The sequence below is a fragment of the Tiliqua scincoides genome, chromosome 1, assembly GCF_035046505.1.
Source record: "Tiliqua scincoides isolate rTilSci1 chromosome 1, rTilSci1.hap2, whole genome shotgun sequence".
NCBI lineage: Eukaryota > Metazoa > Chordata > Lepidosauria > Squamata > Scincidae > Tiliqua > Tiliqua scincoides.
In genome coordinates, this window is record NC_089821.1 from 95,269,697 (window position 1) to 95,279,722 (window position 10,026).

The following is a 10,026-nucleotide window of genomic DNA, read 5'->3' on the forward strand; positions in this document are numbered from 1 at the left end:
GGCATCACTTTGATCTCTTTAGATTCCATACGTTCCTCTTTCCATTCCTGATACTAGGTTACTGTAATTATGCCTAAGTATCAGCTTGATTAGTCATACATCATGGTTACAGGATCCATTAGTTGTGCCATTAATTCAACACATGAAATCAGATATAGGTGTTCTTTGCTCTTACTTTTAGTCAGTAAGCTGAACATGTGTAAAGCATTATTTTGTATGGAAATGGAAAAATAATCTAAATATAGAAAGGAGAATTCATTCCATTTTTAGCTGAACTTCCTTTTAGGTCTCTTCAGAAGAGCTTTCTATAATTAAATTACTGTACTCCACACAAGATAGTTTGTGAGCCCAATCCTGAGCTTGGTGCGCCAGCTCACCGCCAGCACACACTGTCACAAATGTGCCTTAAGGCACGTTTGTGAGCCCTAGCGCTGGTGCTCTGCCGGTGGTAGCCCAGCGGCAGTCAGCACCAGAGTTCCGCCGCTCAGCAGTCACATAGACCATCGAATAGGGGTGAGGTAGGTGAAGGCATGGAGGGAGGCGGGCAAAAGGCTTTCCAGGGCAGGGGGAGGTAGAGGGAGGAGGGCGGGGAGGAGGCGTGCCTACAAACCAGGGGGTGGAGCCGGGCAGGGGGAAGGCGAGACAGTGGAGCTTTCTTTGCTCCATTGGATCCAGAGCCTCCATGTCGGGCTCACCGCCTGTCAAAGAGGTTCTTGATTCTCCGCCAACCTTTGGGTCAGTAGAGAATCAAGTAGCCCCATTGCGGGGCTATTCACTTTACCCGGGGGAAGAGGGTAACAATCCCCTTCTCCTGAGGAGCCACCGGCGGCTGCCTGGAGTGTACTGGATGTGGTGGCAGCCATTTTCAGTGCCGCTGCAGCCCCTCGCCCTGGGCAGCTTAGGACTGGGCTGTGTGCCTGTATACTTTACACAGACCAAGTATGGTAATGCCTTTATCAGAACCAAAGCAAAAATAATGAGATATCAAATAGCAAGTTTTCAAATTAAATCCTATAAAGCGTGCTTTTTCATAGTTCATCACTTTTTGATTGGTTGTAACAAAGGCATCACCCTACATCGGACTCTGGATTTTTCTCCTAATGGACCAGCATGGCCACCCACAATACTGTACATAAAGAAACTGTTACAATAAGCAGCACGAATGATACACTGATTGCTCTTAATGTGTATATTACAGAACAGTTGATTTCATCTGACCAAATTTGTAAATGAATACAAGCAATCACTCTTTAGCCACAAGAAAAAAAGATTACTCTGCTCTTAGAATATGCACACATGTCACAGCAGGAGACATCTTAGGACCCAATCCTATCTAACTTTCCAGCACCAGTGCAGCCTCAGTGCAGCCTTGAGGTAAGGGGACAAATGTTTCCATATCTTGAGGAGGCCTCTGTGACTGCCCCACCACCACAGGATGCAGCACACACCCCATTGGCACAGCTGCACTGGCATTGAAAATTTGGATAGGATTGGGCCCTTAGAAAAGGCACTCTCTTCTGTGGCACAGAACCTCTTTTAAGATGGCAACCCCCTCCCCCAACTACCAGTTTGTGCATTTAAAAAAAATAATATTTTAAGTTCTTTAAAGTCTGGTGTTTAGTTAATTGAAGGTTCTTATAAACCAAAAGAGGATTCTTAAATCAGTTAATCTAACCTATTAATATGCTAGACAGTGCACATACAAGGAGAAAGGCAAAGAGAGAGAAAAGAATGGATGAGAAGCAAGCCTAGAAAAAAAAAGGATTGAGAGGCATATGTGACTTATGTAAGAATCCTTAATGACTAGGGTTGATGCTACCTGGACTTTGAGAAATTATGCAATAAGCCTATGTTTGGACCTTGCAAAAATATAAGGCAGAAATACGTGAAGCACTCAGAAACTTCAAAGGAGTGCTCTTAATACACAGATATGAAGAACAGCACTTTTTGTGCTTGTCTGGATGAAAAGAGAGATAGGCTGGAAGCAAGTACAGGAGCAGGAGCAGGAGTAGCCAGGCTTGGGCATTGGCCTAGGACTCTTCCCAACAGAGGGCTGTCCTAGGTAGACCAGAATTCGTCCAGTACCAGAGACAATGGCAATGTGAGTCACATGAGAGATTGATGCTGGTAAGTTTGTGGGAGCAGGGGAGTCCAATGCATCATGGGGATCTGTCAAGGGCTTTGCACTAATGCCTCCAGCAACCTGGTACCAGCCCTCATAATAAAACGGGGGGCTAAGACAGGGGCAGAATGTTTATCATTACAGAAGGCAGTGTGACAAGGCTACATTCTCCTCTGAGGACTCTTGATATTTTTATTTCCCTCTAGATATTATAGAGAGACTTTCAGCCCAATCCTAGCCACACTTTCCTGGGAGTAAGCCCCATTGACTCTAATGGGACTTACTTCTGAGTAGACGTGCATAGGATTGGGCTGTTTGACAGTTCTGCTGCTCTCAGTTCTTCAAGGACATGTTTACGCGAGAATGAACCCAAAAGTAATACTCACATCACTGAGCTGCCTGGTTACTTTCTTGGCAAGTTCCACATCTGGTGGGTCTGGCAGAGCAGTGTATTTAGCTTTGCGTTCATCATGTCCTTTTTTGTAGACAATCTGAAACAATAGGGGGAGAGAAGAACTGGATGTTTAAATAAGGGGAGCATTTGTTCTTGTTCTTGCTTTACAGTGCTACTCACAGAGGAGCCAACCTGCACCGTGACGAAATAGACTTGATTTATTAAATTAGCATATCCACTATAGAGTTCTGCACCATTAAGTGAGCAAAGCTAACAAAACGTGATCTTTAAATCACATGCATTTTTGTCACTTAAGGGGTGAAATCCCACAAGGTGCTGAATTCAGCTTTTCACTCAAGACTTCTGCATGTCTGAGAGCCTTGGCATGGACAGCGGCACAGAGTCTTAAACATTTCAATGGCACCAGTGCTAGTAGGATTGTAAAATCATGTTTTCCCAGGACGAACATGAATGGTTGCTGAAAAGGATGAACTGTTCCTTACACAGTCTCACCATCCACCCCAGTTCAGTGTCAACTTTAATTCCCATGATCTGCACGTAGGGCTGGGAAAGATCTATATCTGAAACCCTGGAGAATTACTGCCAATCAGTAGAGACAATACCGGTCTAGAAGGACCAATGGTCTGACCTTGTAAGGTAGCTACATACATGGTCATCTGCTGGTCTCCATCAACAATTAGAATAGCCAGATGCCAAGCAGATGGCAATCCCTGGTATTTGTTAACAGCTTGAGACTGTCTGAATGACAAGTCATTGTCCTTACCTTTCAGCTCTAGAAGAACAAAGTGACACTCATCCACATTCAAATAAGCGGCCTCATGCTGCATGCAGAATTAACCTTCCAAGGAATGTCAGCGTGGTACCCCTTTCCCAACCACACAGATTCACAAAACCACCACTAGGGTATCAGTACTTACATCGCTGAGAGACTTTTGAGCCTGAGCTACTCTCCTTAATTCTGGACTGTCATCATAAGGATAAAATAGAGATTTGTCTGATTCCCAGTCTTCAATGTATCGTTTCTTAAGGAAAGAGAAATACTGGCTTGAGAACAGAGAAATACCACCCTGAGGTCTGCCTTAGGACCATACATGTCGAAAGGTACAATAAAAATGGAATCAATCAAAAAATACATATTTCAGTTAGAAGAAATAATGAGGTAGACACTGAATTACTGGGAATATAGATACGTCTAACCAAGGCCTGACATACCTTGCTGTACAAGGCTGTATTTTTCACTGCCTGCACAAGCTCTGGAGCGTCAGGGGGGAGCAGGTACTTCTCCTTATTCTCTTCCCAGTTCTGTTTGTACAAAACCTAGACAGACAAATTGGTAATTGGTTATAGTATCCCTAAGGGAACAATTCTTTGCGTTGGCCAGAAGCCTACACTTACAATGCAAGTCTATACATGCCTACTCCAAGATAAGTCCCATTATGTATAGTGGGGCTTACTCCCGGCAAACTGCAAATATAATTGCAGCCTTAGGAGATTTTGCAGTCTATAATCTCTCTTACATTGATTTATTTTGTGTTGTGATTGGCTAGAGAGGGATCTTCTTGATCTTCATTTCAAACCACCTAATGCTGATCTGATCTAAGTACATTCTTTTCTAGGGTCTTCCATAGGAAACAATGAGTGGTGTCTTCTGGGTGAAATCTGACTGTACTTCACTCCTCAGTTGCTGGTCCTATCTTTATTGTACATGGACCAGCTTCTGTGATACGTTGTTGGCCACCTTCAGTCTCAAAAGACTAATTACAACTAAATCTAGGTGGCATCCAAATGGAAGGTTCTCACTATTGCTGGTTTCACAATTTAGCATAATCCAAAAGAGCAGAAAGAAATACTGAAGGGGGCAGGGAAGAGGTACGATGTTGCATAGGGTTTTTTGTCCAATCATATGAGAACAACGTGCTCCTCACCTCCCACCCCCACAGGTTCCCATTTGGCATAGTGAGGATCAGGATGGGGGATTGCTGTAGTTCACGTGTGACTTGCAGTTATCAGGCACATTGATCCAGTTTGCCTAATACCTGGAAACTGCCCCAAATGAAAGCTCTTCTGGAGCTACTTGAATGCTTAAGACTGCATGCAGAACAGGGAGCATGAATGGTCCATGCTCTCCCATGGTTTCATGTCTCCCACCAATCTGAAGATTCAAAGTCTCTTCAGGTGTTGTTGAAAGTAGGTTTCTCACAAAATAAATTCTGTGTGATTCAGGGAAAACAAAAATCACACCAAAACAATGAACTAACCCTGCACCCAGGGGTGACACAACCCTAAATGCCGCTCAATGCTATCTTGGGTCCACCATTGCCACCTCTGTGCTATGAAAAAGAAAACCTTTACCATGATCCTTGAGCAGTTTCCTCAAATCCAGAAGTGCAGGTTTTCCAGTTTTATTTACAGGGACCACACAAAATGAAAGGTTTCCTTCATTCATACAGTCCCTGAAAATAAAACTGGAAGTTCCCACTTCCAAGTTTGAAGAGATTGCACAAGCAAGGTAAAGAGGTAGATGATCCACTTCCTTCTGGTTTTCAATGGGCAGAAAGCAATCAATGCAACTCACATCTGCAGCAAGGCAATGGTGGCAGATTCAGGGTCAAGGGCATTTTGAATCCATTCCCTTCTCTTTCCTCTTGCAATCAACTGTTGATGCAAAAAGTGGCATCACCTCACCTCATGGATGGGCCACCCATGTTTAAATTCCACTTGTGTGCATTGTACAAGCATCAGTGTGAGTAGTAGCAATTACCATTAATTACAACACCATTCCATGGGGTGACTTACCTTGCTGACTTGCTGAGAGACCTTCTTTGCATGTTCAATGTCTCTTGCCTTTTCATCCACATGACAGTTTGTCTTAGCCAAATCACCAGCCATACGATATTTAACCTACAGCAATGCACACTATATCACACAAACGTGGAATTCATAGCAAAAAAATCATAACTGGCTTGAAATGTAGGTTTGTCATAACTATCATTTGTTCTGCATCTACCACAAACCCATAGGAATGGGCTATAAATAATTCAAGCTTTGAAAAAATAACCCTTTCTTTGTATTGGTCCAACTCCATGTTTTATTCCCATTTGTTTAGAAATTGCTTAGGCACAAAGGTTTTAATTCATTCTTGCCCCAGGCAAGCACACACCATGTCACCAGTCCAGATGACATTTGTGTGCATAACATGCACAGAGCCTGAGAGAGTTGTGGGGGATGTGCATTCAGATTACTTCTATCTGTGTTGCAAATAGAAATGTGCACCTACAACACATGCACCTACAGAAAGGTTCACCCACACCACATCCTACCTACTCCATGAAGTAAAAAATGGAGGTTGCCTTGGATGTCTTCATATCTGAATATGCATAAGGCATGCAACCGGTACTTGCATGCACATCTCTATTCAGCTTGCGTGCACAGTTCTCAATTCAGCAAGGGAACCAAAGCATGGAAGCAGCTTTTCTGCACATTTCTCCTCGCTTGGATACATGTGTATTTCTTTTTCAGCTGACCAGGACAAGCTGGTTCCCCCTTCTTACATCACAGGCACCTAAATACCAATTTGAATCCTAGAATTTCTAGCGGAATGTTGAGTCTGCAGTTTCCTGCATGAGGAATTTCAGCAACACTTTCTCCCCAGGCTCCAGATTGGCTGGCTGTAACATTATCTGTGTGGTTCCTGCCTTTCTGGCAAGAGCTAAAATAGCACCAGAGAGAGGTGCCTTCTAGCTTAACAACCTAACACTCCCACCGTGTACCTCACTCAGCTGGTCCTGGGCTTTCTTGATTCTTTTAAACAGAGGGGTGTCCGTTGTGATTTCAGAGGGTTTTCCTTTTTGTTTCTCATACTTTTCTTTGTATTTTTTCTGGGGGGGGGAAAAGTTCAGAAAAAGGTCAATTTAATATCCTTTATTAAATAAAATTTAATAACAGTAAGTGTTAAACTATACATAATGTGGAATGCTCAGCATAGTCCAGTGTATTTATGTTTTTTCTAAAGAATAGAGCTGGGAAGAATGCCCAAAGCAAGGCCAAACTAGTGGGAGAGTGAGAACAGACACAGCACATACACCAATACTAATGCATAATTAGCAGCAAAGGGTCATAACGATATCTTCCATTTTTATAATGATTTCCAGATAATTCATATATTTATTTACAGGTGTGTGTTCCCTTCCCCCCCACCCAGTTTCAAACCCCCCCTACCCCCCAACCACCCTTGCCTTATCTTCTCTTATGGGCATAGAAAGAACCAGCAATAGCCAAAAAGCACTGCCACCTCTTTTGGCTGTGCTCCCAAAACGTTCACTGACAGAATACTTTGTGCATTGTTGGTGACCATTTTGCAACAGCAGAAGTGTCTTCTGCTGTTGCAAAGTGCTGCAGCCAGCAACACAGTCCTGGACAGGATTGGGCTGTAAAAAACACATCTAAAATCCAAGGGTAAAAATCACACATGCATGTGAATGCATGCGTTAAACTCAGATTTCATTTTATTTTTTTACAATTAGTACAAGGCTGCCCAAAACAGCCTAAAGACACAGTTGGGGGGAGTTGGGGAGCCTGAGCACTTAACTCCCGCTGAGGCTTCTAGCCTGATCATACATTCCCCCTCCCCCCATGTTTGCTAGCTATAGCTAGTGGCTTTCAAGAGAAGTGGCTTTTTTAGGACCATAAATAGCATGTGGGACAAACAGGCTAGAAACCACAGTAATCAGACCAGAAATGACAGCAGAGGTTAAGTACTCAAGTGCCCAATTCCCACACTACAGTTGTGGGATGTTTTGTTTTACTCCCCCCCCCCCCACCAGTGCTTATATCAGAAATATAATTTCTGAGGTGAAAGCACATATTTGGATGCTCCATCTATTTTGCTCCATGATTTTGCTCCATTTGAATTCTGAGGGAATGCAGACCTCTCATCATGTCTGAGGAATCTCCATTATGAGGAATCAATTAATCTCTCTTATAAGAGAAGGCAGTTTCCAAAAATAATGTTGAAGATGTGGACATTGAGTGAATTGTGCTGCCAGGCAGCCCAATTCTATCCTCCTCAGTACCTAGAGGAACAGTGGTGCCAAAATTGAGACTGCTGTAATCCATGGGCACCGGGAAGCCGCCAAAGTTCTCCTCAGAGGAAAGTGCTTTATGGCACATTTACAACACCCAGTGCCGGTGCTGGAGTTCAGCACTAGCACTATGGCCCATTAGGACTGGGCCCTTACCCAGGTGTGAAAGATATGGGGAGGATCACAGCCTGACAGAAGAAGATATGTTAGTCTGAGGGTCTCCCAAAGTATTGTTTGGATAGAATCTGCAACTGGCCCCTAGTAAAGTCATAGACTTGGTTGGTATTTTCAGATGGACAGGACTCTGATGAGTAGGATTGCCCTCTTACCCCAAGGATTGACAGTTGTTACTCAACTTTGGTAAAGAAAATACGAGCAATGAATATCAGAGATATTGCTCCATAGCATTTGTTTTAAAAGAGCTTTAGAACAATGTCAAACTATATTAAACCAGTGCTTCCCAAATTCGTACAAGGGAGTTGGGAGAACTGTAAGTATGTGCGGAGGAGGGGGGAAGGCAACAACGTAATCCCCAGGATTGCTCTGCTGTGGGGGGGGGGGGGGTTCCTCTTACATAAGGGTATCCCAGCCTTGGGGAAGGGGTGCTCAGGAACCCTGCAGATGCCTCTATAGGGCTCCCCAAGCCTCTGTCATAGGAAAAAACCTTGATTCAAAGCCACTTCCTGTTTATGATTATAAACAGGAAGTGACTTTAAATTGTTTTTTTTTTAAATATTACAGAGGGTTGGGAAGCCCTGCAGAGGCATCTGTAGGGCTCCCTGCAGCCCCTGGAGGCTGGCATACTCTTTGGTAAGTGAGAAACCCCCCTCCCCCAACAGCAGTGTGGTCCTGGGGATTGCATTGCTACCTTCCCCCCCCCCCAACCTCTTAAGGGGCCAAAGCTAAGTGCTTCCTAGGCTGTGAGTCACAACCCACCAGTATAGGAACCACTGAATGAAACATTTTTTAAACTGCAGATAAAATTCAATATGTCACATATATGTAATTTAGGGTATAATCCAAACAGCGCCCTAGGCTGGCACAAATACCTTGCACCAGCCTCTGGGTGTCACAAAAGTGCTGTAAGGTACTTTTGCACCACCTCAGGAGTTAGGAGACTGGCGCATAGACGTGCACCAGCCTCCAAGGCCAAATCCAGTTCTGCTGTGCCAGCGGACAGGCGAGTTCACACTGACCAAGTCAGTCATTTGGGCTGCTGCTGCACAACACAGAGTAAGGGGAAGTGATTCCCCTTGCCCTGGTTGCACTGCAGCCAGCCCCAATCCTGTGTTGGAAACAGCGCAAGCCAGTCAGCCTGCCTGTTCCAGAGCAGGATAGCATTGGGTTGTTAGTCATAGCCCACCCATGTGTGCAAAATTACTTTGAAGTTCATAAAGACCTGCAAACAACTGTTGACTTACATCACTGAAGAGTTTTTGCATCTTTGAACTGTGTTGCAGGTAAGGTGTCGCAAATTTCGACGAATCCACTTTTGTTCGTACCACTTTTTTTCTGACTGGAGGTGAGGCCTTTTGAGTGCCTCCCGTGGTTTCCAAAGTATGCTTTGTGGTGACTGTGGTGCGTGGAGCAGATCCGGTAGTGTATGTGGTCTCAGTGTACTCAGTTATCACCTAGCAATGTGAAGAAATGTTATTGGTTTTAATGGCCCAGCTGACACTGCTGTTAGAGCCTTTTGCCTCCTTTTTATTTTTACAATGCTAGTTCTGTATGCATGTTTATATGCATATAAACACTTTATATGCATAAAATTTCTGTATGCATAAGCCCTTGCACATGTTAGCCACATCATATCTTTTCATATGCCTGCTCAGTGGATGAAAGGACTTCTGAAATGATGTAGTAGGGACAAATACTAGGAACAGCTTTGCCAAACATATGTAAGGTCAGAAAAACCGAGTCATTCAACACAGTTTCAGTTCTTGGGGGGGGGGGGTGATGTCAGTGCTTGGCCAGGTAGGGTCAAGGGACTCACTGCCTGTGAGAGGCTCACCTGACCACACTGACCCCTGAATACTCCGTATCAGTGACAGTGGTAGCATCCAGTGTGCCACCAGGAGTGGGGGGCACCTTGGGAAGCCCAGTGCTAGGCTCTTCCCAAGGGCCCTCTGCATCTTTGCATGGGAACTGAGATATCTAAAAGTTCCCAAAATACACAATACTACCTGGGCTGTATTTGAATCCAGTTTTTTTTTAACTCGTCTCCCCACAGCTACAGCTGCTACTTTGGTTTGGGGGCAAAGCTGATATCTCTTATTTCAGAACTTGAAAAATTGATTAGCATGACTACAGAAATCACTGAAGAGAAACTTCAACTGTATCCATGGAGATTTCAGTTCACTCTGCCAATATGAATATGTTCCCAGGGACCCTGAGGGAACATGAGAAGA

The 10,026-nt window shown here is 44.1% G+C and overlaps 1 protein-coding gene across 1 annotated transcript in view; it reads right to left on the reverse strand.

Annotated features, from left to right (window-relative positions):
- The window catches only part of NEB (nebulin), a 205,240-nt gene extending 195,726 nt beyond the window's left edge, over positions 1-9,514 (reverse strand). The window contains exons 1-7 of the mRNA XM_066621543.1: positions 9,443-9,514; positions 9,040-9,249; positions 6,308-6,415; positions 5,334-5,438; positions 3,750-3,854; positions 3,455-3,559; positions 2,509-2,613 (exon numbers count right to left, since the gene is read on the reverse strand). Of these exons, the coding sequence (XP_066477640.1) occupies positions 2,509-2,613; positions 3,455-3,559; positions 3,750-3,854; positions 5,334-5,438; positions 6,308-6,415; positions 9,040-9,249; positions 9,443-9,514 (810 nt within the window). The remainder of the gene's footprint in view (positions 1-2,508; positions 2,614-3,454; positions 3,560-3,749; positions 3,855-5,333; positions 5,439-6,307; positions 6,416-9,039; positions 9,250-9,442) is intronic.
- Positions 9,515-10,026: the final 512 nt, after the last annotated feature.